Raw genomic sequence first — 27196 nt, 5'->3', positions numbered from 1 at the left:
CCAACCACCCCTGCACTTAGTACCAGTACCCATCACGGGAAGAAACAAATCCCATAAAGGAGAAGAAATCGTAATAATAATAAGAAGAAGAAGAAGAGAAGAAGAAGAAGAAGAAGAATACAAAAACAGGCACACACGTAAATAGAAAATTCGTACAAATTACATGTATTTCTTACTGATTTTCATTTTGCTCTTGGTTCATGATAAGTGTTGAAATATTTTCTTAATTTGGCAAATATATTTTTTAAATGCAAATTCTGTTCATAAAAAACCCTTCATATCACTGTAAAATAAATATTTACCTTCCACAGTTTTAAATAATTAAAAAGTGAACCCTTCTGGCAGGATTGAGCAACTGGAAACGAAATTCTTTCAAATAGATTTTATTCAATAATAAATAGAAAAATATATTCATACACATTATCATTATACAGAGATCGGATTTAAAATATTTCCATTTCAAATTCTTTGCCGAATGTTTTGGCAAAAAATTCCTTCTCTTTGGTTGATGATTTCACAAGTTCCAAAACAATCTTCACATTTTCTGTAGAATTAAAAATTGAACGAGTTATTTAATACAGTCAATAATTCTTACGTCATGATAAATAGATATCCTTGTATTATAACCACGTCAATTGTACACACTAACGTCTGTTTATTGATCTGGTCTTTGGATTAATATAAATATGGATATTTTATTAATTGAGCAGATTTCAGTTGATTTCAATCACATCAATGGAGGGAGGGAAGGGTCAAGATACGACACTTAGTGTACTCGGACCAATTTTTTTTTGATTTGTCTTAATTATCACACAAATACGGAGTCTTCTATCTCCTTTCCCCTTTGATTCTTCTGGGTGGAGTTCTTCGCCTATACACCATTTTCATTTGGATCAAATCGACATCGCTGTAGTTAGAAGCAAAATAAATAAATAAACAAAAATACCTGGGGCAGTAAAACGTCAAGAATTTAAGTAATTTTATTTCAAAAACTGAATAAAACTTCATATCCTTAAAAAGAAACCGTTGGTTAATTTTAAATTAGAAATTTCAATTCTTAACTTAAAATTGAAAATAATAATATAGTAATTATTATTTTAAAATCATATTATAAAGAAAAATCCCTAAAATCGTTAAGAAAACTTTTAAAAGCAAGCCCTTCCAGCCATAATATCTGTATTTGGGAATATATGTACTTTGAATAGTGGTGTACCTCAAGGTGCGTCCTTAGGGCCAGTGACTGGAAAATTAGAAATGTCAGTTAATTATTAAACTTGATTTAAAAAGAGAGTTGTATACATGTATAGTCGGTCACCGAAAGATTAAGATGAGGGAAAAAAGTCTTTTTAAACCTAGAAATTGGAATCTTTAAAAAGACCGAGCATTATGGATCTAATTTACATAAGTTCGGCATTGGTTATTTTTTTAGAACACGAAAAAAAAAATAACCCACTATTTACGATTCTGTTTTGTTTTAGGAAAGTGTAATTTCTGATGGTAAATCTAGTCTTTTGACAATGTAATCTTTGCTGGTAAATCCTGTCTTTGAATTATATAATCCTTTATGGGAAACCTTGCCTTAGAACAATGGAATCGTTGATGGTAAATTTAGTATCTTTGATAGCGGAAGCCAACATTTAGAATATTTAAATTAATCGGTTTAAATTTAATTATAAAGGTATACGAGAAATACTCGGTTATTCTAAGTTGGGACTGCAAATCGATACATACCTTATGATATTTAGTTTTCCAAATAAATTCCATGACAACAATAATACAGGCACATCCAAGTCCAGCTAAAAGAATAACAAAAACCCCACCAACATTAGCAAAACTCAGCTCATTAGTAGTGGTGATTGGCTGTTTATCTTCCACTGGACAATCAGCGGCATTGGCGTTCCGCCACCATCTTTCTTTAAGCTCGTGTAGGATGCCTTCTTCTTGAAGTTTGAGTATGGCGCTCGAGAATGCTGTCCGATACGGCGAACCTAAATGAAAAATAATACGACTGTGTAGAATTATGAGCAGATAAACCACGTTCGTAGATGAAAGAACATTTTCAATGTATAAAAATTTCGGTCGTATTGTATTCGTTAAAAGACAGTAACATTTCATTTTACGAAATTGAACATTAAAAATAAAACCTTAAGTCACAGTAGGTTTGAAAATGTCCATCTTTAATGTTCATATATACATATTCATTCAGGAGTGTAGAACACAACGTAAAATAGATAGTGATACCTAATATTTATAAAGTTCTTTTCAAGTTCTTCAAGAGAATGTGAATTATTTTATGGAGCATATTCCATGAGATAACTTCACAGGAAATAATACTGGGACCTCATACTAGGAGAGTGTAGAAGCTATAAGCCTTTGGGTAACTTGATCTCCAAACATTGAGGCAATCCAGATATTGCAACACAGATGTTAAGTCCTACTGCATCGTCGTATTGAAGTAACCTTTCTGATAGTCTGTAACCCTGTTGATTGTAAGAGGCTTCGTAAAACTGTGGATAACTTTTATTCTAGGTCACTGCCTTGCCTCAGGTGGAACCAATGTTTCTAGTGAATTTACAAAAGCAGAATGATGTGCAACATCACCATGTTGCCAGAATGAATATAAGATGCTATCAATAAAAGTAGCCAGAACCTTGTATTCATTCTGTCATCATGTTATCTGATCTCCAAATATCGAAAATTAGCTTTAAACTAATAAACAGTGATGCTCCCAGGTCATTGCCATATTGGATTACTATTTGTTGTTGATATTCAATCAGCTAGACATTATGCACCATCTCTTAAGCAAATTTTGAATTGCATTTCCCGTTTACAATAATCACACTGCATTTTTAACTCTACTCTCTTATAAAACAAACACGACATCGTAGTTTCGCATTCGTTGTTCTAAAAGAGGAGAATTTCATGTACAAAAGTATAAAAAGGGCTTTAAAATGCATACGCCTGTGGAGTGATAAAATTTCAGAAGATTATGCGAATTATTATACTTTAATATCTGTATTTATCGATACAGATATTAATGGTTCTTGATTCTTACCGGGGGGCGTTGCAATCCCATATCCTTTGGAATCCAAGAGTCCTCCGATCTGGGTTAGATCGCAGTTCCTTCTGATTTCGAATTCAATAGAGGTAGATTCCATGAGGAACGCATAATTTCCTTCCAAAACCCTCTCTACGCCTCTGGCGTTGGAATCAGTAAACATTGAGGGTGTAGTAGATTCCATCACAGTCCACATCCGTTTGTACACCTGGATTTTGGAGTTCTAAATGAAATAAACACAACGCTTTGTACTGCTATAATTTTCATATTGATCAAGAAGGTATTTAATTATGATATTTTATGCAAACACCTATTATTATGATTAAGAAAACTGAGAACAGGTCTCGATATTTAAAAAAAAAAGTGGAGAAATTGAGATTTAAAGATTATTTTGTAAATCAGCTGATGAATATTCTTATCATGCAATTTATTATCATTCTCGTTTCCTTAATGGGTTATAATGTAAACACGTTATCACTAACCTTAAAGAAAGATTTTGTGGATCCTGATGCTACACAGCCGTACCCGATCCTAGACTGTTTAGCAAGATCGTCCGCATTTTCAATCGGCGAGGTCATCCTTTCTGCAGTAAGAAAAGCAGCGAGATTGGCGGTATAAGAGGAAATCATGATTAAGGTAAAAAACCACCAGGTGGCACCCAGAACTCTTGTAGAAACTGCTCTAATGAAAAACGAATAAAATATAAATAAAATGCAGAACACTGATTATATTTAGGACACGTTTACAGTAATTTACTTAACCACGTTTCGACATGACCTACCTCGGAGTGACCTCTGCACTTTGCTGCATGAAGGATCCTGTCGTGAACCAAAAACTGTTGAGAAGGTTGAATGAATTTTCCAGAATCTCGTGGTCTGCTTTATAAGGGTGACGACCGATCCATTCGTAAGGGGTAAATCGGGCTAAAAGAAAGAGGAGGATGCTGACCCCAAAGTAAGCGGAAGCCATGTAGATCCACACGTCAGTGGAGAGTGGAGCCAGGAAGGAGAATAATTTTGGAGATTTCCTGGACGGTTTCTTGAACAAAATACTAATTCCTAAGTGCATGAACGGCATGGTGAAGTCAACCGCTTCCTCTCTTTCGTAGGTGATGGTTAGGTCAGCTGCAGCAAGATCGACTTCCTACAAAATTAAAAATAGGAGGTCAAAATTTACAAAATTAATGAAATTGATTTGCAGTATATATTTATTAAAGTAGAAAAATACATTTTAATTAATTTCGTAATATTAAAATAATAAATTCATAAATCAAGGAATTTTAATTGAATCTCCATTTACAGAACAATTGAAACTTATTAAGGAGTTTCAGAAAGTTTTGTACGTTTTATTTCATTTCTACTCACTTTCTCTTGCTGTTTATTTTATGTATTTCTGTACTTGAAAAGTTACAAGTAAGAACCCAGAAATGAAATTCATCTTTGGTTACCTGGCATTTGCATCTCCTGGTGGTACCAGAAATATGGGTGACCCTCCTAGGGAAAGCAGCAGCACAGCGGGTCGACTAGCGCAGTAGAAACCCATCTCATTCACTTTTGCACGAGGTGTGCTTTCCTTTCCGATTCCAAACTTCAATTAAGCACTATTCCGATCCCACTTGTTAATACCCTTAAATTTCTGTGACTGATATTAGTAATCAAGTTGAATTTCTAAGTTGAATCCTTTCTCGCCATGTTCACATCTATCACCTCTGTCCTGCTTGTTTAAAACAGGTGATTACACTACCATCAGTTTCATCCATATCGTGTGGGCTATCGGTATATATTATTAGACATTTAGAGAACTATAATCCTTTCTCGCCTATTTATGGTTCTCTGGTATACGACTCTGCCACCCAAAGTACTTTACAACTCAAAATTTAGCCTCAGTAGCCGTTGTACCACTAAACTCTATATCAAAAACAACATCAAGAATAATCCCCTGAAGCTTTTCAAATAACACCGCAATAAAAGCATCCCCAATACAAAAAAAGCACCTCCTAATAAGATAGTACCACGGAACATTCATGGTACTGCTTCGCTGTGTGTTCAAAAAGACAAAATAATATTTCTTACTCTGTCCACCAGCTCCCTGATCATCCCGTTCCACTCGCCGACATCATTTTTAGAGCCATATGAACTGTCTCGTACAAGCTTTAATTCATACCGGAACCCGAGGATTTTGGACATCTCTTCGAGTAGATCAAGGCAGTAACCTTCGAACTGATCGTTCCCAGCCAATTTCTCACCCGACTGTTTCAGCATCACATAAGGAGAGTTCTAAAAAATATTGTAATGCAATTAATATTATTAAAATATGTAATAACAGAGATATTCCTCAAAGTTCTGAAATAATCAAAAGAGAAAAATAGCATAACATCTTATAGCACAAAGAGACATTCTTAACAAATAACTCAACTGTTTTAAGTAAAAATAACGTAAATGAATATAACTCAAATGCATCCAAAGTAATTCCATGTTGATACCCGCGATCCTAATGTAAAAGACTTTTCTAAACGTACCAAAATTGTAGTGACTTTCAAAGTTCTGTTGCGAAGCGACTGAATAACCTCGTTGTAAAGAGTGGAATAATTCCTCATGAAAGCCATTCCATGGGTAACGTTCCATTCTCCAACCTGAAAGAATAAACACAGTTAAACAGGGAAATACTGCTAACTGTACATATTATTGACCATTATTTTGGACATCGAAAATGATCCCTTCACAAGTTAATGGCACTAGTGTCAGTAATGACAAAACACGTACATTGATGGTCGCTTTATTAGGGATATTTTCCTAACAGTGAGCAGATCCCAATGTAATTCTCAATGCAGCCTGTATTCGCCGTGGCTTGGACTCAGAAAGGTCTCGAAAGCGTTCCATAGGCATGACTATGTTGACTCATTTGCTTTCTACAACATTTTCAGATTGGATTACCTTCAAATACCCCATTCGAATAGCAGTTGTTTCAAATTGGATTTCAAATATTCCATACATAACAAGGTACGAAAAATTGCGCATTTGAACAACCCCTTTGGTTACCAATGTCTTATTGGATTATTATTTGCATGATTGATTACATGCATTGCCAACCTCCGTTGGCCACTTGCATCAAGAGCTGCTTTCGATCATAGGACAGCTTTTGGATGAACCTTGTTTGATTATACAACCAATCTCGGTACAACAGACAAATGTGAAAACCCCAACTGGATTGCAGTTTCCGATATCAAAACTCTCGCAAATATTTTCTTTACAAACTGATTGGTGTAGAAATAGTATTCGTGAATGCGAGTATCTACCCACGTTACCAACGCGTGATGCTATTACGAAGAAGCACACCATTTTATTAAAAGTTGACCAGACCCGACTCCCCTCCGATTAAGGTTTAAAATACTGCCTTTTAATATATACTATATCTTATTCCGTAGAGGAATGATGTGTTCAAATATGTTTGGATATGCATGTTTAATGAATTTGTCTGACAAATTTTACTGGATACCATGATGAGGTTACAAAGGAACTGGATGCAAAAAATAATTTTGTATCATATACTTAGATTTCAGGAAAGCTTTTGATACTGTTGCGCATGGAAGACTACTGTACCAATTGGAGCAGAACGGTATTAAGGGTAAGTTGGTACAATGGATAAAAGGATGGTTCAGTAGGAGAAGACAGAGGGTCGTAATCAATGGCTGCTCTTCTTCGTGGACTAATGTTATTAGTAGTAAAAAAGGCCTACGTGCTCTGGATTCATTACGAAAATTTTTATTTTGTTTCTCAGAGCAAACTAAACTAGAATTACAATTAATAAGCTTTCGGCTGGGAGGCAGCCTTCTTCAGATTGAATACATGAATGGCAGTTGGAATAGAGATGTGCACTGCCAGGATGGTGCGTGAGGCGCGTGGTTAATTGTTTGTTGATGTTTGTGGCTGTGACATATGGTGGTGCCGTGGCCAGCGTTTGTCTATGGATAGAATTGCTGCCTCTGTGATGGGGTTAACTTGGCAACCACTGTTCCTGTTCAAAGAGGCATCCGAGCATTTTATATTTAACGATTCCAACCAGGTGCGCGTTAGGTAATGGTGGGACCTGTCCACAACCACGACATCGCGGTGTGGGTCGATGTCGTGGCGGGTTGTCCAGACATGCTCGGCGATAGCTGTGTGTTCTACATCTGCCAAACGGATCGCCCTTTTATGTTCTGAGAGACGTTTCTCGAGTCGACGTCCAGTCTCTCCAAAGTAGCAGCTGGTGCAGTCACGGCAAGAGATGCGATAGACCAAAACGCTCTGTAGAAGAGTGGGGACGGGTGTTTTTACGTTGGAGATAAGAGAACGCAGTTTCTTGCCTGGGATTTGGATGCATTTTATCCCATATGATTTTAGGATTCTACCTATCTGTTGTGACAGGTTTGGGTAGTATCGGATAAATGCCCTCGTGGATGACTCGTCACTGTTGGCGTTGCTGTTGGTCGTCACATTTTCGCGTGCCTGTAGATCACACCTGTCAAGGACGTCGATGGGATAGCCACACTTCGAAAGGTCTACTTTGACTCTGGTGATCTCTTTGCGTCTCTCATCTGCGGAGCTGGAGTGTGTCCAGGCGCGAGTTAGCAAGGTTCGGGCAGTGGAGAGGAGGTGGCCTCGCGTGTGTGCTGACCGGAAGTTGGTGAATTGGCCAGCACACATAGGTTTGCGATAAACTGTCGTCTTCAAGCATGTGTCTTCGCGGCGGACAAGTGTATCTAGGTATGGTATAGAGTTGTTCGACTCCACCTCAATCGTAAACTTTATGAAGGGCGATAGTGAGTTGAGGTGGGTTAGGAGTCGTTGACCTGAGTCTCTAGGGATGACAACGAACACATCGTCTACATAGCGACACCAAAAGGCGATGTGATCTGGCGCGTGTGTAAACGCACGTTCCTCTAACTCCTCCATCACGATGTTTGCTGTGACAGAGCTGACAGGGGAACCTATGGCTGTGCCATGTATCTGCTGGTAGATTGAGTCGTTGAACATGATTGCACCCCCTGTTAAGCACAGTCTGAGGGCGGCGGAAATGTCATCAGGCGTCAGCCTAGTTCTGTCGCTAAGGGTTTCATCGTTGTCCAAGAGTTGTTTTGCACAAGAGATGGCAAGTTCCACTGGGATGGAGGCAAATAGTGATATTACATGTAATATGTCAGCTCTGTCACAGCAAACATCGTGATGGAGGAGTTAGAGAGACGTGCGTTTACACACGCGCCAGATCACATCGCCTTTTGGTGTCGCTATGGAGACGATGTGTTCGTTGTCATCCCTAGAGACTCAGGACAACGACTCCTAACCCACCTCAACTCACTATCGCCCTTCATAAAGTTTACGATTGAGCTGGAGTCGAACAACTCTATACCATACCTAGATACACTTGTCCGCCGCGAAGACACATGCTTGAAGACGACAGTTTATCGCAAACCTATGTGTGCTGGCTAATTTACCAACTGCCGGTCAGCACACACGCGGGGCCACCACCTCCACTGCCCGAACCTTGCTAACTCGCGCCTGGACACACTCCAGCTCCGCAGGTGAGAGACGCAAAGAGATCACCAGAGTCAAAGTAGACCTTACGAAGTGTGGCTATCCCATCGACGTCCTTGACAGGTGTGATCTACAGGCACGCGACAACGTGACGACCAACAGCAACGCCAACAGTGACGAGTCATCCACGAGGGCATTTATCCCATACTACCCCAACCTGTCACAACAGATCGGTAGAATCCTAAGATCGCATGGGATAAAGTGCATCCAACTCCCAGGCAAGAAACTGCGTTCTCTCCTTTCCAACATAAAAACACCTGTCCCCACCCTTCTACAGAGCGTTTTGGTCTATCGCATCTCTTGCCGTGACTGCACCAGCTGCTACTTTGGAGAGACTGGACGTCGACTCGAGAAACGTCTCTCAGAACATAAAAGGGCGATCCGTTTGGCAGATGTAGAACACTCAGCTATCGCCGAGCATGTCTGGACAACCCGCCACGACATCGACCCACACCGCGATGTCGTGGTTGTGGACAGGTCCCACCATTACCTAACGCGCACCTGGTTGGAATCGTTAAATATATAAAATGCTCGGATGCCTCTTTGAACATGAACAGTGGTTGCCAAGTTAACCCCATCACAGAGGCAGTAATTCTATCCATAGACAAACGCTGGCCACGCACCACCATATGTCACAGCCACAAACATGAACAAACAATTAACCACGCGCCTCACGCACCATCCTGGCAGTGCACATCTCTATTCCAACTGCCATTCATGTATTCAATCTGAAGAAGGCTGCCTCCCAGCCGAAAGCTTATTAATTGTAATTCTAGTTTAGTTTGCTCTGAGAAACAAAATAAAAATTTTCGTAATGTTATTAGTGGAGTCCCACAGGGTTCGGTGTTGGGTCCACTGTTGCTTTGCATATTTATCAATGATATTGATGAAGGTATATCAAGCTTAGTGTCGAAGTTTGATGATCATACGAAAGTTGGCAGGGTTGTTAATGACAGTAATGGCAGTGTGCTACTGCAACAGTATTTAGAAAACTTGGGCAGAGGGGCTGAGAAGGGGCAACCGAAGTTTAACATTAACAAATGCAAAGTAATGCATATTGGAAAAAGTAACCTCAGAGGAACGTGCCAAGTGTGTGGTAACTACACTTACACTCATTGTGCAGGCAGATGTGAAGTTTTCTGAGCAATGCAGACAGACTGCAAGAGCAGGTCATGGGGTATTGTCAATGATATACATTACTTTTGCTTGCAGGGAAAAGGATGTGATTATCCCTTCGTTTAAGGCAATGGTCAAGCTACGCCTTGAGTACTGCGTACAGGTCTGGAAGCCTCATTTTAGGAAGGATGTAGAGTTGCTTGAACGTGTACAGAGAGGGACAACAAGATTGGTGAGGGGAACGAAGGAGTCCTCTTACCAAGAAAGACGTAAGTCTGCAAATTGCAACGGCTGGAGACTAGGCACCTGCGATGTGGTCTGATTGAGGTGTATAAGGCCTTGAGTGGATTGAGCACGCTGAATTCTGATGGGATTCTTCCGCTTGCTCAGATTGTGAATCTAACGGGGTATAAATTCAAATTGAGGAAAGATAGCTGTAGAATAGTTGTGAGGAAATTTGCCTTTAGCCATCGGATGGTTAATTGCTGGAAGAAACTTCCATCTGTCGTTGTGGAAGTTGATTGATTAAATAAATTCAAGGAGGAACTGAGCAAACTTTTAGAGGTTATGATTGTGTGAAATTGTTGTTTTTTTTGGCTGATGCTACATAAGCTCAAACGCTTGCTTTCTTGCATGATATGTCTCTGTTACTATTACTATTACCATCTTTTCAGATGCAAAAGGAAAGCCCAATATCGTGAACAAATATACATCCAAAAATAATTTGATAATGTGGGTTATCCCAAAAGTAATGCACAAAAGCGGTTAATTAAGAATATATTTATTTTATAACACAATTAACATAATTTATATTATAAACCTTCAATGTAGCCTCCTTCAGTCCTTGTGACTGTTTCCCAACGTTCAGGTAAATTTTGAATGTTGTTTAACTGTCTGATGGATTAGGTCACAACTTTCCTCAACGCTTCTAAACACACAAATCTTTGTCCACGCAACGCTTCTTTGAGCTTGGGGAATAGACTATTCCCCTTGGCATTTAGAGAGAGAGAGAGATAATCTTTTATTACCCTTCACGGCCGTAAAGCCAGGGGCTTACAGTTTCCCAAACTTGGGAAAATTGAACAATTATTTACAAAAAGGTAATTTTACAAAGAAAACATATTATAATACAAAGGAGAGAACTCCTTACGAGAGTTAAATCTGATTGAGCTGGCTTAACATCGAGATAAGAGCACCAGCTCAATCAGACAGGAACAGGTGCAAGGTATACATCAGTCATTGCTGATTAGTCGTACTCGTCATAATTTTTTTCCGGTAAGTCCGGTCAGCAGCGAATTTGTTCAGGTCGGCGTCCAGTGCCTGGGTTTGCTTGAGCATCTGCTGAGGAAGGAACCTGTCCGAGAGATGGAGTCGTGCTGAATGCGAGTAGAGCTCGGTATTGGCCCTAAGGGCAGCAGGGGGGGGATCCTCCAGCCACAGGTATCCCAGAATGAAGGTGTTGCCATTATGCCTGTTATCATCTTGACTGTTGCTAGGAGGCGTTGGTCATCGATTAAGGTGGGAAGCCGTGGAATTCCGAGAGAGTTGGCAAGCTGTGTGGTACGAATCAGAGCTGGAAGGTTGTGCTTCCTGTTGGCCCACTTTAGGAGCCAGAATTCTGTGGCAAAGAGTGGTTTCTTTATTGACGGTGCCGCTGACGCCCAAATTTCAGCAGCATAGAGTAAAGGTGGAAAGATAACTGTTCTTATGTACCTCACGGTTATCTTTTTGTCTGTGATATGAAGGAGATGCTGTTTTGCTATCCACCGGAGTCTTGAAGCACGTGTGAGGAGCATATCCATGTGGGCGTTGAATCGAAGTTTTGGGTCGAATACAACGCCCAGATCACGATGGCTGGACACAATTGGGATGAGGGTGTTGCCGACCGAAGGCTGGAGAGAAGAAGGAGTTTGCTTCAATGAATACACCATGAATTCGGACTTAGCAGGATTGATCTTGAGCCCAAACTGGCAGAGGTAAGATGTGACTGTGGTGAGAGTGTTGTTAATTTCCACTTTTTTAGTATTAGTATTAGTAACGGCCGCATGGTGCAAGAAAGCCTATGGCTTATGCTGCACCAGCCAAAAAAAAAAAAAAAAAAAAACCGAACAAAACAATGATAAAAACAAAAAAAAAAAAAATAGTAATAAATAAATAACTAAATAATAATAATTAATAAATAAAAAAAATAAAATAAAAAGGAAATTAAACCTATCATCCTATGTGCTTCCCTTACCCGAAAGTACTATCCAGATGACCTTTGAATTTCCCCAAACTGTCGGCCTCTACCACCCATGAAGGCAACTTATTCCAGTAATTTATAACTCGCTGGCTAAAATAGAACTTCCTGCAATCCAATCTAAACATTTCCCCCCGTAACTTGAATTTATGTCCCCTAGTTCTAGCATCATTTATAATCTTGAAAATTTTGTCCTCATTCATTTTACTGATTCCTCTCAGAGCCTTAAACACCTCAATCAAATCTCCTCTAAGGTGTCTAGTTTCCAAACTCTGCAACCCACATATTCGAAGTCTTTCTTCATAAGGACGCCCTTTTGCCGATCTCACCAGGCGAGTTACCCTTCTTTGCACCCTTTCAAGAAGCTCGATGTCTTTCTTCAGGTGCGGTCTCCATACTTGAACACAGTATTCCAAGTGTGGTCTAACATAAGCCTTATATAATGGGATTATCACGTCCCTATCTCTACTTGCAAAAGTTCGATAGATCATCGATAGGACACCATGGGCCTTCCTTGCAACCTGTTTACAATGCTCAGAGAATTTCATGTCTGACCGTATCGTAACACCCAAGTCCCTTTCCTCCAGTACTGGCTTTAGTTGAACTCCACCAAGTGAATAAGTTTTTTTGGGATTACTGTTTCCCAGGTGTAATACCTTACACTTTGTTGGATTAAAGCACAGCTGTCATTTTTCTGACCATTCCTGAAGTCTATCTAGGTCTCTCTGAAGAAGCTCAGCTTGACAGTGATCATTAACTACTCTCCCAATTTTAACATCATCTGCAAATTTAGACATCACGCCCTCTATCCCTTCATCAATGTCGTTTATGAAAATTAAAAACAACAGTGGTCCTAATACTGATCCTTGGGGAACCCCACTTCTTACATCAACCCAATCTGAGGAATAGCCATTTATCACAACCCTCTGCCTCCTGCCCTGAAGCCATCCTTCTATCCATCTAAGGATTTTCCCAGTGATTCCAACCTGTTCCAGCTTATAAAGCAACCGCTCATGTGGGACTGAGTCAAAAGCTTTGCTGAAATCTAAATAAACAATGTCGAAATTATTCCCTAAATCCAGCTCGTGAGTGACCCTTTCGAAATAGCGAACCAGATTTGTTAAACATGATTTTCCCTTTACGAAACCATGCTGAGTATCCTTGAGAATTTCAATTCGATCCAAATGATCCTGAATTCCACCCTTGATCATTGCCTCCATGATTTTCCCTACTACTGAAGTCAGACTGACAGGTCGATAATTTCCAACTTCACTTTTAGAGCCACCCTTATGTATGGGAGATACATTTGCACTTTTCCAATCCAAGGGAATCTCCCCAGAGTCTAATGATGCTCGCATAATTAGCCTCAATGGTTCAATGCACTCGCTTGCTGCCTCTCTTAAGATTATAGGGTATATTCCATCAACTCCAGGAGCCTTACTGGTCTGTAGGCTCGAAAGTTTTTTCATTAAATAACTTTTACCAGGTCTAGGCCTTGACCGGGAATGATGGGAGTGAGTATCTTGATATCGTCCGCATAGCTCAGTAGACATCGAGAATGTGCAACCAGTGGGAAGATAATGGATGAAAACAGAAGGCCCGAAAGGACCCCTCCTTGTGGGACTCCTGCGGTGACGGATCTAGTAAGGGTGCGATCTCCTGTATGAAGCTTTATAACTCTGTTATTCAGAAGAGAGGAGAGAAAGCATAATATGTTCCCTGTGATCTGGAAGTGGCATTCCAGGAGAGTGAGAAGTTGGTTTACTTGGACGGCATCAAATGCAGCCTCAATGTCTAAGTAAGTCACAGCTAGTTCCTGCCTATTCTCCAATGCTGACAAGATAGTATTCGTGGTGGCTAGCAGATTGGTGATCGTTGATCTGTTTGGAAGGGAGTAGTGAATTTGGACTGGATTACTGGGCAAGATCTGCTTAGTGAGGATGGGGAGTAAGGCCTTCTCCAGGAGCTTCAGCAGGCTGGAGGAGTTAGAGATGGGTCGGAAGTGTTTAGGTTTCGATGGCGACTGAACTTTGGCTAAAGGTTTGATGAGATAGTTTTTCCACTGCTGTGGGAAAATTTTGTTCGAGAGTAACTGGTTGAAGATAATTAAAAGTGGCTGAATAATGTACGGACTTAGGCATTTGAGCATGAATTGGGGAACTCCATCATCACCGGTGGTAGACGAGGCAGGTAGAGAATTGATGGCTACGATCAGCTGTTGTTTTGTAATCTGAATGTTGTTCAACACTTCTTGCTGGATGGGCTCTGTTAGTAGAGCTAGATCTGAGTTTGGCATAGGAATACGGTTAAATCTTGTGACGAAATCGAGCCACAATTCAGGATTTACTGTCGTGAAGGGAATTTGTCACTCGCCATTGTAACACTTTACATATATGGTATGGTAGGACAAATAAAGACTAATTCGGAATCGCTCCACCATCTATCTGAAACTGCAATTTTACCTGAAGCAAAATCACCATCTATTTCTAAAAGCCCCACACAAGCGTTCAATGCGGGAACTCTGTTTAAAGCGCAATAATTGTGAAGTTAAACTTCAATTTATTATTCTGATGAATGTTAATCGCGCAGGAGTATGCAGGGATGATCATCTGCAATGTGTATTACTTTTGGGATAACCCTCGCATAACAGACTGCTGATTTAATTTCCAAATATTCCACGGCAAAGGTCGTGACGCTTATTACAACTTATTACAACTATTATAAATAATTTTAACAACAGGGAAATCTCTATGCATTTATGTTTATTAGTTATTCAAAATAAGAAAGTTTATATTATGCAAATATAAACACGAGCAAGCTGATATGGATCTCTTACCTTCGTAAAGCCGAATCGCTTCAGCTCCAGTATATCGAGGGTAAAATTGGTTCTGAACCCGTTGCTATCAAACTGTACCCAGCCTGTCATTCCCTGAATGGAAGTCTGAAATATAGAATTAGAAAATTATTAACATTTTGTTTTTTATTTAAATTTTTCGAAGTTTAGGTATTTCAAAAATTGGTATTTACTCTTTGAATCGTTGAAAACTGAGTAATGATGAATATTGCATAGCGTATGAAAATCTTAGAAAAACTATTCAAGATTTTATTATTTGTAATAAGCTTATGACAGTGATACATTTGGATTCTCACTTCTATTCGCTAGAAAGACAATTATTAGTGGTTAAAGATTCCCTCAAGGATGTAATAACAGATCAGCTCGCTCATTACTGCCAAGATATTCGAAAACCTTTAAACAAATTCAATTATTTAACCACTAGCGAAATGTTACTTACGTTTTTCAAATAGTTGAGCAAGTATCGTCCCTGATTCCAATTCAACAGACTGGAACACGACCTTCGTGGCACTCTCAGGGATACGTTCATGGATCGGATTGCTTCCACAAGAGTATTCACGGCATCATGTACCAGAGCGATTTCCGTCTGCGAGAGAAATGCAAATTAGTCGCAGAAATACAAAGTTTTCTCTTCTGAATATCTAGTGCATTCTATTTAGCAAAGCACCACTTGCTAACAGATAAAAACAGAATACTGTTATACGTGAATGGCTAACATTACCTTGGTTTTATGATTAATACAACAAAACGCGATGGAAAATAAATCAGACCTACTTTTATGAGCTGCTGTTTCTTCATCAAACGTCCATAATGTAACTCAACCATCGCTCTCTGTAGCGAATCAATCTCAACCCGTTGGCGAGGAGTAACAACTCGAAATCCAGAGATGTTTGACCGGCCATGTTGGAAGTCCTGCATGTCTACGGTATGAAGATCCTACAAAGTACCATAAAAGTTTATGAGTAACCGCTTAAATTGTGATAGTGCATCTAATTATGAATGAATCTCTGTCTGATTCTGATGTGCATTATATAGAAATTTATTTATCAATCGCACAATTCACAAATCAGACAGAAACAGCTTTTAAATTGAAACTGGAGGTTCAAAACCTAAATAATAAACAAAGTAAAATGTAAACTCTTTTCTAATTGAAAAACTGAATCAATCTGTTAAAATGAAATGTAGATTCTGAATAGAATTAAACACTTACTAGAGTTGTAATGAAATAGTTATGATACTCGGTCATCATCCCCATATTGTGGGCCTGTAAAAAGAAAACGAATGAATGCCACATTCTAAAATATCACTGGAAATCAAAATACCAGGATATTTTTCATCAGTGAGATATGAAATGTGAAGATTGTTGACATACCTGTTTAAAAAACTCCTCCACCCTCCGAAGGGGAACGTCCACAACGATATTTGTCTCTCCCCTTTTACCCACTTCCTTCAGCACTTTTCTGTAGGGTTCTCCGAAGGCGTGAGGCACGAGGGATATTTTAACTTCGCCATTATTGGCCATCATGATGATGTTCTGCAGTCGCAGTAAAGCTAAATACATAGCATTGATCTGTTAGCCTTTCTTTGCTACATTTGTATGCATTAATGACATTTAAGAATTTAAGGAACATAATTTTCAAAGAACTCCGAAGAACTTAATAGCTATGGGATGAGATTTGAAAATTTTTACATTCTATTGTAGAGAAGCAAATTTAGGTCTTACCTTCCTCTTCTTCGAATATGACGGTCAGCGATTTCCAACCTCTTGAGGCAACCATGTCCCGATACGCTTTGCTTAATACAAAAGGACTGGGGTACAAATGGATTGAATAACCCTGATGACCAGTTCGAAACCTTGGCTGGATCTCCAGGTGGGGAATATTGAGCGTTGTGCAGGTCGATTGAACTACAGGACTGCTGGACGGAGATGTAGGTCCAATAGCTGCTACCACTCCATTGTCGAGAACTGAGCACACTTAAAAGAAATATTTAATGGTCAAGCAGCTAATAAAATAAGCAGTAAAGTACTCTCACTAGCCAAAATATTATAAACCTTTATTGAGTATCTAGTAGGGTCACCTTTTGTCAGAATTACAGCCTCTACACCTCCTGGCATGGGTTCCACTGGGTATCTGAGGTATTGTCGACCGCCGTAGTCAAGTGGTCAGGCGAGAGGGTACATTAGTACACGTGTTTTGAGTGACCAAGATTCAAGAAGTGACTGCTAAATACGGTCTGTTTCTTGCGTTCTTTCGATCGTTTGAACTCCTCTGACCCGAAGTATAAAGAGAATATTTATTTTATTTATCTATTGTTTAGTTTTGATCATTTTAACATTAAGATACTTGTTAACTGCCATATTGTAGTCGATAAGGAACTACAAACACGAACTGCACTTTCCAACATATCCTAGACATTCTCAACTAGAATGAGCAGACGCCTGAAAAACAGGATGCATGGTATTTCAGAGACTGCTGGGAGCCATTGCGGAACAAGTAAACACATGGGTTGTGTTAGGGTAGCTAAGAATAGAAACAGGTGCAGGTATACTTGCGTGTACACCAATGCTAGGAGTTTAGTAAATAAATTTGATGAATTTGAGGTATTGCTCAAAACATCAAAGGCAGATATTGTTGGGATATCAGAGACGTGGTGTCACACAGATATAAGGGATGCAGAACTGCAATTTGGGGAGTACAGCGTCTACAGAAAGGATAGACAGGATAGGAAGGGAGGAGGGGTTATGCTATTAGTTAAGAAACACATAAAAACCAAGGAAGTGAAGCCAGTCGACATCGCTGGACAGTGCAGTGTGGAGTCAGTTTGGTGCGACATAAACATTGGGAGATCAAAATTGAGAGTAGGAGTGTGCTATAGGCCTAATGACTCTGATGAGTATAATAAGAAATTGTACAGGGAAATAGAGTGGGCCAGTAAATCAGAGAGTCTTATAATCGGAGATTTTAATTTCCCAGATATTGACTGGAATTTGGGGGCTGGTCACTCACACACTAGCAGGACTTTTGTGGATTTATTGGATGATTGTTTTCTACATCAGCATGTTCGGGAGGCAACTAGACGGAGTAATACTCTTGATTTGATTATCAGCAGTGATTCTTCATGCATTAAGAATCTGCAGATAAATGAACCACTAGGTGGCAGTGATCACAGTGTGCTGAAGTGGGATTTACTGAAAGAGGTAACTACCATTAGGGGTAAAGGGAAGGGTTATTGCTTCCGTAAAGGCGACTACGATGGACTGAGACAGTATTTAAATTCTATACAGTGGGACCAACTGATGATGTTACCAACAGCAAACTCAAAATGGGAAGCATTCAAAGAACTTATCTTGGAAGCTACTAGGCTTTACATACCAACTAAGAAATATTGTTCAAGGTTTAGGCCAAAATGGATGTCAGATGAACTAATGAGGCATATGGCAGAGAAGAAAAATGCATGGGATACTTACAAATTAACACATGACACAGAAGCCTATGATAGATACAAGTTGATATGCAACCAAGTTACAAAGGAGGTTAGGCAGGCGAAGGCAGATTACGAGAAATCCTTGGCAAGGGATGCAAAGAAAAACAGCAAAGAGTTCTTTACTTATGTAAACTCTAGAAGGAAGGGGATGAATCAGATTGGTCCACTTGATATTGATGGGTCAAGTGTTGATGATCCTGCTCAGGTAGCTAACAAACTAAATGAATATTTTGCATCGACATTCACACATGAGGAGTTATTCAGCGAGGGGAATGCCAGAGGTGTATTCAACTCTAGCAGTAAGCTACAGAATCTTGAAATAACTGGGAGTAAAGTGGAGGAGAAACTGTTGAAGATAAACACAAGAAAGGCACCCGGGGTGGATGGGATCTATCCAGTTATATTAAAGGAGGCAGCAAAGGAAGTAAGCAAACCCTTAGCCATAATTATGAGAGCTTCCTTGGACTCAGGGGAGGTACCCATAGACTGGAAATGTGCAAATGTGACCCCAATTCACAAAGGAGGATCAAAGGCTGACACAAGTAATTACAGACATGTGAGCTTAACTTCTGTTCCAGGAAAATTAATGGAGGCACTGGTTAAAGAAGCACTGCAGGATCATTTAGACAAGACTTCAGTTATAGCTCAGACACAGCATGGTTTTGTTAAGGGGAGGTCTTGCCTGACCAACTTGATTGGATACTATGATGCAGTCACAAAAGAACTGGATGCAGGGAATAACTTTGATATTATATACTTGGATCTTAGAAAGGCTTTTGATACTGTTGCACATGGAAGACTGCTACACAAATTGGAGCAGTGTGACATTGGAGGCAAATTGCTGCTATGGATAAAGGGGTGGTTGAGGGGGAGAAGACAGAGAGTGGTAATCAATGGACACTGCTCATCGTGGACTGATGTTATTAGTGGAGTCCCTCAGGGCTCAGTGTTGGGTCCATTATTGTTTTCTGTATTTATAAATGATATTGATGATGGTATATCGGGCTTAATGTCCAAGTTTGCAAACGATACAAAGGTTGGCAGGTTTGTCAAGGACACTACTGACACTATGCTGCTGCAACAGGATCTGGAAAGGTTGAGCAGACGGGCTGAGAGGTGGCAAATGAAGTTTAACATTGACAAATGTAAAGTACTACACATGGGAAACAGCAACCCCAGAACAACGTATCAACTCTGTGGTACTACACTGACAGTGGTAGAGAATGAAAGGGACTTGGGGGTGGTTGTGCAGGCAGATATGAAGTTCTCTGAGCAGTGCAGACGGGCTGCAAGAGTAGCTCATGGAGTATTGTCAATGATATACAGGAATTTTTCCAGCAGGGATAAGGAGGTGATTATTCCATTGTATAAGGCGATGGTCAGGCCACACCTAGAGTACTGTATACAAGTCTGGAGGCCTCATTTCAAGAAGGATGTAGAGCTGCTGGAACGAGTACAGAGAAGGGCAACAAGATTAGTGAATGGAACAAAGGGGTGCTCTTACGAAGAAAGGCTTAAGTTTTGCAAATTACAGTGTCTGGAGACTAGGCACCAGCGAGGTGATCTGATAGAGGTGTATAAAGCCTTGAATGGTTTAAGCATGCTCAATGCTGATGGGATTCTTCCTCTAGCTCAGAAAAATCACCTGAGAGGGCATAAATTCAAATTGAGGAAAGACAGATGTAGGATAGACGTGCGGAAATTTGCCTTTAGCCAGCGGGTGGTTGGTTGGTGGAACAGACTTCCATCCCTTGTGGTGGAGGTTGATAGCCTAAATAAGTTTAAGGCTCAGCTGGACAGGTATTTTGAACGAACAGAGGGGTGAAGTGGAAGTGGGTTTTTTTTTTTTTTTTTTTTTTTGGCTGATGCTGCTTAAGCTTGCTTTCTTGCATCAAATGCCTCTACTAATGCTAATGCTAATGCTAACTGGATTCAGATCTCTGAATTAGGTATATAGGGAAATGTTGGAAAGCTTCCGAATGTTCCTCGAACGGTTTACATGCATTTTTTTGCACGATGGATAGTTGCAGATGGATACTTGGAAGAATCCACCGCAATCCATTCACTGGGGATAACTAGACCTATTAATGATATGAGCGCACCCAGTCCTACCAACAGAACATACTTAATCCCATGACACTGAGTCACCGTTAGGGGGATTATTGTGTCCGGCTGTCTGTGTGATATGCTCCGTAAACTTTTCTTGTTTTGTGTGTTTTTTATTTAAAGTATTAAGTTCCTATTAGTGCCACCACATAAGGATAGGCCCTTGGATTGCCAGGTGAAAGTACTGTATTATTTGAACGGACAACAGATAAGTATTAAATGAATTTCTACATGTTCATTCTGCTACTCCATATAAGCGCTTTCAGCCATTATCTTGTAGTTCAACTTATACATGTGTCCAACAGACACTTGACCTTGACCAGGCATTAGAGTATTGCCTAGCCGCTCTGTTCTTCCCTCCCTACTTAGACCCCTGCTCCCTGTGGATTTCACTGCAGGGCAACTAAGGTGACCGGCAGGTCACAGTGCCAATTGCTTGCTAAACCACAACTGTGGTGATATTAAATTATCTAGTAACACTACAGCAACTGAATTCAATATGACAAATACTACCTCTTGTCAAAATTCTAGCGTCTGCACCATCTGTGGGACCAGCTCTGACTCCATTGTCCAATGTATTGAGTGCAAACAATTAATATGCAATGACTGTACCCATTCTGACCTGAAAAAATTAAATAAAAGTCGGCGGAAATCATTCTGTTGTGATAGATGTCGACTCAGAAATTCTCAGAAAAGCCCTATAACTGTTGCAACGCCAAACAGCACGGAACCTGGGTCACTTTCCTCCTCTTCCGCTAACAAAGTTGAAATGCCGTACTCTAGTACATTTGAGACAAATATCATGCCAATAACTAGAAATACCGACTCTGAATCGTACATGGATGAAGCCTCTAATCCTTCTTTGTTGTCTTTGGGGTCGCATCAAATATCAGATGCATCAACTCAAACACATATATCTTTGCTGTCAGAAGATCTCAGCGCTAACTCCTTCCCTACGGAAACTCTGAATCCAACCTTTGGTATTCTGCAATCAACTGAATTCCAGGAACTACTCTTTAACACTATGCAGAAAATCCTCATTCAAACTCATCTAATCAGCGCACCTCATACTGCAAACTCTGAAATTCTCCTGGATTCTAATACACTCAATGAAGGAAACAGCGAGCTATTCACGGAGATCTGTTGTATAAAAACAATATTAACTAATCAACAGGCCGAAATTTCTGACATTAACGCCCAAATTAAAAATCTCACATCAATTATGTCTTGCCACTTAAGGGAAGCTAGGAAGAATTCTGAACCTACTCTCGAAACCAATGGGCTCAAAGTGAATACGAATTCTTCATTAACTGACGATGCCCTCAGTATTGAGACCAGATCTTCACCTTCCACCGGCCTCAATACTTCTACTTCTGCAAATATTAATTTGCCCAAGCCTGCTAACATTCATGACTCAAGTCATTCAACTGAGCAATTTATTGCCAAACAGACTCTGTTAGATGATTCTTCTGATGTAAATAGAACCACTCCTCCCACCTACTCTCCTCTGCGGAACAGTTCTGTCTGTACCTCTATTTCACAAGCTCAGAGTCACCAAGCGCAATCCTCTTCAACATCAGTTAAGGCAACATATGCAAAAATAACTGCTGCCACATCTAATGAGGTCTGCAAACCTGTCTGTAGATCTGCCGCCACAGCAAGTAAACCTGTTTCTAATTGCCAGTCTCAAATATCACACCAAAGATCAAAACAGAACAAACCGTCAGAAAATATTAAAGCATCTATATCTCAAGATACTTTCTCCAAGCTTCCAGCCATAACTCATCAAACACAGAATGTAACTACTGCAGAAAAATCTCAGTTACTCAAACACAAGTATAATATCACAATTATTCCCACAAAAGACCGAATTTTTCTTTCTAGACTTGGACCCGCCACTAAATCTGAAGATCTTATCAACCTAATTAAAGAAGAATATGGTTTCGGAGTAGATGTCCGTTCTCTGAAGACACGGTGTCCCGCCTACTCATCTTTTATAATAACATGCCTTCCATCACAAACAGAAAAAGTGCTGAATCTAAGATCCCTCTTATCAGGGGCTCTAGTAAAACGCTTCACGGACAGACCATCAAGGGAGTCCAAAATCTCCTCTCCACCGGCATAGCAATCAGATACCCTGCTATCTACACATACTATGTTCTCCTCTCGTCATAGAATCGCCAGATCCCTACTGTTCAGTGTTTACCTTCAGAATTGCAGGAGTATAATTAGCAACCTAAACCACTTCAGAGCAATCCAAGGCTCACATATTTATGACATTTACCTGCTCACTGAAACCTGGCTCTCCATTGATATTGATGATCGGGAGATTATAGATGGACAATATACAATCCATAGAAAGGACAGAGGATCTCGTGGAGGCGGAGTAGCTATTATACACTCTAACCATATACTCTGTGAAACTGCATCAAATTTCACAAATATTGAATCAGTATACTGCCTTCTTTATCTTGGCAAGTTAAAGGTTTTAATAGTATTGCTTTATTTTCCACCTCCCCTAACTAATATAGACCTCCAGTACTTAGAGAGCTCGCTGGAATCAATCTTCTCACTAATTCAATCTGCCGACATAGCAATGGTTTTGGGTGACTTTAACTGTCAAATGGCCAATTTAGGATCTTCTTCTCCATGACTGCAGACTAGGGCTCTCTTTAATATGCTTCACAGCTATGGTCTGGAACAAATTTGCAACTTTCCAACCAGAGAAAATGCCTACCTCGACCTAATATTTTCCTCTACTCATATAGATGTTCACACCGACAACCCCATATTTCACTCGGATCATTCACCAATTATATCACAGTGACTTCTCATAACTTCAAATGCAGCCCCCGTACTCCTCGATTCAATTTCAGAAAGGCTGACTGGCCTCTGCTCAACCTAGCTCTAAGAAATGTAGACAAGCAGCTCGCTGACGCTATGGATGACATCGATGTGCTCACCAACAACCTGATTAACTGTGTCCATTCAGTTATAATCTGACATTGTTCCTCAATCCCATCTTACCGCACGCTCTACCTACCCGCACTGGTATAACAGTGAACTAATACGTAAAATTAAATCCAAAGAATTCTACAGAAACAAGTATAAGCAAACAGGTGACAGTCAATACTATGAAATATTCAGCCAACTCCGCAAAGAAGTGAAAACTCTCATATTAAACTCCTACAACATGTATACAGAGTCAGTTCAGGATAGTCTGCTTACTCACAGAGATATCAAACCATTCTGGAATTTCATGAAGCATAAGAACATAACCAGTAGAAAGTTACAACTCCGTAACGCAGATGGAATTCTCTTATCTGACGAATTCAGTATTGCTCAAGAGTTTGCAAACACTTTTCTAGAATTCAAACAAATGATACATTGAGACCTGCCTCATTTCCTGACTTCACACCTGTTAAAGATGATATCCTCATTAATCTCTTTATCACTGATGAAGATTTAAATTCGGCATTAAAAAGCATGAGAAATGACTATGCTAGAGGCCCAGATTACATCCCAGGCTTATTTTGGAAAAGGTCTGTCACTACATTGAAACCCCTCATACTGCGGATCTTCAACCTGTCTCTCAGGCTGGGGAAGTATCCTAAGCACTTTAAGCAGGTCAATATAGTTCCTATTTTCAAAAAAGGTGATAAAAATGACGTATCTGATTACAGACCCATAACCTTGCAAAACAGCCTGGCTAAACTCTTCGACACAGCAGTGCACAAACATCTCTTCGAATTCTTCAAGCCTTTTATTGATCAGAATCAACATGGTTTCTGCAGTGGCAAGTCAGTAGTCACAAATGTACTTCCTTTCTGGCAATACACCTCAGAAGCTCTTGATAATCACCTACAAGTTGATGCAGTCTACACAGACATATCCAAGGCATTTGATAAAGTCCGCACGAACAACTTCTGGAAAAACTTAAGCTATATGGTATCCGTGACCCTTTGCTCTCATGGCTACGCAGCTAATTACGCATCGTTCCTTGAGCGTTATCATAGATCAAGTGAACTCAGACTGTTTTATACCACAAAGCGGAGTACCACAAGGCTCTCCCTTAGGTCCTCTTCTCTTCATTGTTTTCGTAAATGATCTTCCTTCTTTCATGTACACCTCCAATGTTCAAGTTGCTCTCTATGCAGATGATCTTAAGATCTACTGAGCAGTGAAGGAGACTACCGATTCTCAACAGCTTCAATGTGCTCTCAATAAATTCTCTCTGTGGCTATCTCTAAATGGTTTGTCTGCTATCCCCTCGAAGTGCAAAGTAATCTCTTTCTCATCTTGCAGATCTCCACAACTAATGAATACGGAGTATAGTATTAACTCTGTAATCATCAAAAGGTGTGACCAAGTTAACGACTTGGGGATTCTCTTTTCCAGCAGTGCTAAATTCGATGCCCACGTCCTTAAAATCACCAGCAAAGCATTCAAAACACTGGGATTCATCAAACGGAACACATACAAATTCAAAAGCTACAGATATGCGGTTATTCTCTATAAAACTATTGTTCTGCCAATCCTTGAATTCAGTTCACCCATCTGGAATCCTCACACAAAGACTTTAACTAACAAAATTGAAGCAGTCCAAAAAAACTTTGTCCGTTACCTTACGTACCGCAATCCTCTATTCTATCACTCAGTGTATTATGAATCGCTGTGTGATTACTTTAATCTGAGGCCTCTGTGCACTAAAAGAGTTACTGCTGACATCGCCCTTCTAGCCAAAGTAATCACTGGAATTTACGAAGCATCTGATATCCTGAGTAAAATAAACTTCAATGCTCCTTGTAGACAAGTCAGGAACCTTACACCGTTTCGCCTTGACTCTGCCAACACGGACTTAATGAAGTTCAGTCCACTGAACAGAATCAGCAAATGACTCTCTCATTGACTTCTTTGACAACTCCCAATCACTGATGAACTCCATCCACAAGTTTGCCTCTTCACTTAAACTGCAAAGTGACTAGCTCACATCTAATTATTGTAGCTTTTTATTTGTTATATTATTTTTCTATTCTCTAACGGATTAATTATTACTTGTTTTACCGGTAACTTAACTTGATCTTGAAGTGGCGGCATCCAAAAACGAGTACCGCACTCTCTACCGCACCCTCAGATGTCTGAGTGGAAAGACTAAATTGACTAGTGACAACATCAAGAATGCTGATGGGACCTTCGTGCGATCACCATCCGAAGGCCTGCAACGGTGGAGTGAATTCTTCAAAGCTCTGTATAATCACGACCCACCTCAGGGACCGCCAGCAACAGCACTCTCGATCGACCCCCCTGAGGTCTCCATGGTCAATGTTGAGCCTACAGTAGAAGAAGTGAAAGCAGCCATACAATCCCTGAAGAATGGCAAGGCACCAGGAGTGGACCAAGTCACCACAGAAGCGATCAAAGCCGGGGGAGATGTACTGCTTCGCCGACTACACTCACTCCTCAAAACCATCTGGTGCACTGAACAAATTCCGTTAACATGGAGGAAAGCCATTATCGTACCAATCCACAAGAAAGGTGATAACCGGGACTGCAAGAACTACCGTGGCATCAGCCTCCTTTCCATCATTGGAAAGGTCTTTATGAAGATTATCCAGTCAAGGCTGCAAAAACAACGCGAGCAAACCAGTCGAGAAGAACAGGCAGGATTTAGACCCGGGCGAGGATGCTGTGATAAAATCTTTGCCATTCGTCAGCTGATGGAGGAGAGGATCCGGTGTGGACAGCGAACCGTCATTGTTTTCATTGACTTTAAGTCTGCTTTCGACTGTGTCCACCGGCCTGCCTTATGGAAACTACTAGAGGTTGAACATGTACCTCGAAAAGTCATCACACTCCTCCAAACTGCATACAACGGTTTAACCAGCCAGGTGCGCATCCAGAACGATTTATCTGAGGAATTTACCATCCAAACTGGAGTCCGCCAAGGGGATGTAGCCTCCCCGTTGCTTTTCAACATCGTGGTCGACGCCATTATGAGGCAAGCATTCAGAAACAGACAGGGCATACAATATGACAAGCATCACTATGTGACTGACCTGATGTTTGCTGATGATAGTGCTATCCTTGCCGGTAACGACGCTGAAGCCACGGAAATCCTCTACGACATTGCCCGCATTGCCCGGCCATACGGTTTGAAGATCAATGCTGGTAAGACAAAGGCCCTGACAACAGATGGGTCGCAAGCCACCATCTATCTCGAAGGCGTCCAGATCGAGCAAGTGCAGGACTTTAAATACCTTGGGTCGCTGGTCCAGGAGAAGAAAGTTGCATCCACCATGGAAATTCACAGCAGAATTGGACAGGCGGCCACTGCGTTCGCCTCGCTCAAATGGTGTCTGTGGAAGAGGACCAACATTTCCACAAAGACTAAAATCCGACTCTTCCGGACTTTGATCCTACCCATTCTTCTTTACGGATCGGAAACATGGATTTGTCTCAAGTTAGATTTGAACAAACTTGAGGTATTCCAAATGCGATGCCTGCGGCAGATCTTGGGCATCTCTCTTCGCGACCGCATCACTAATGATACCATCCGCGCCAGATGCCAACAGCAACCAACCATTGCCGACCAAATCCAGAAGCGAAGGCTCAGATGGTTTGGCCACGTATGTAGAATGGGCACGAACAGAATACCATCCACACTCCTTTGGAGACAACGACCCACCCAATGGAGCATCCAACGGACCGCGCCTAGGAAAACGTGGGCCAAGCAAGTGGAAGATGACTTGAAGAGCCGACGTCTC

The 27196-nt window shown here is 40.5% G+C and overlaps 1 protein-coding gene across 1 annotated transcript in view; it reads right to left on the bottom strand.

Moving 5' to 3' along the window:
- Positions 1-1608: 1608 nt before the first annotated feature.
- Positions 1609-27196, bottom strand: part of LOC150081232 (glutamate receptor ionotropic, kainate 2-like) — a 51080-nt gene continuing 25492 nt past the window's right edge. Inside the window, exons 3-14 of the mRNA XM_090379458.1 lie at positions 16564-16815; positions 16213-16391; positions 16051-16104; positions 15615-15776; positions 15280-15426; positions 14823-14927; positions 5577-5690; positions 5131-5334; positions 3840-4201; positions 3541-3739; positions 3056-3281; positions 1609-1988 (exon numbers count right to left, since the gene is read on the bottom strand). Of these exons, the coding sequence (XP_090235584.1) occupies positions 1609-1988; positions 3056-3281; positions 3541-3739; positions 3840-4201; positions 5131-5334; positions 5577-5690; positions 14823-14927; positions 15280-15426; positions 15615-15776; positions 16051-16104; positions 16213-16391; positions 16564-16815 (2384 nt within the window). The remainder of the gene's footprint in view (positions 1989-3055; positions 3282-3540; positions 3740-3839; positions 4202-5130; positions 5335-5576; positions 5691-14822; positions 14928-15279; positions 15427-15614; positions 15777-16050; positions 16105-16212; positions 16392-16563; positions 16816-27196) is intronic.

The sequence above is a fragment of the Mastigoproctus giganteus genome, chromosome 8 (genome assembly GCF_048544385.1).
Source record: "Mastigoproctus giganteus isolate SK-2022 chromosome 8, ASM4854438v1, whole genome shotgun sequence".
Lineage (NCBI taxonomy): Eukaryota > Metazoa > Arthropoda > Arachnida > Uropygi > Thelyphonidae > Mastigoproctus > Mastigoproctus giganteus.
The sequence above is the reverse complement of the archived record's forward strand: the minus strand, read 5'-3'. Positions and strand labels throughout refer to the sequence as shown.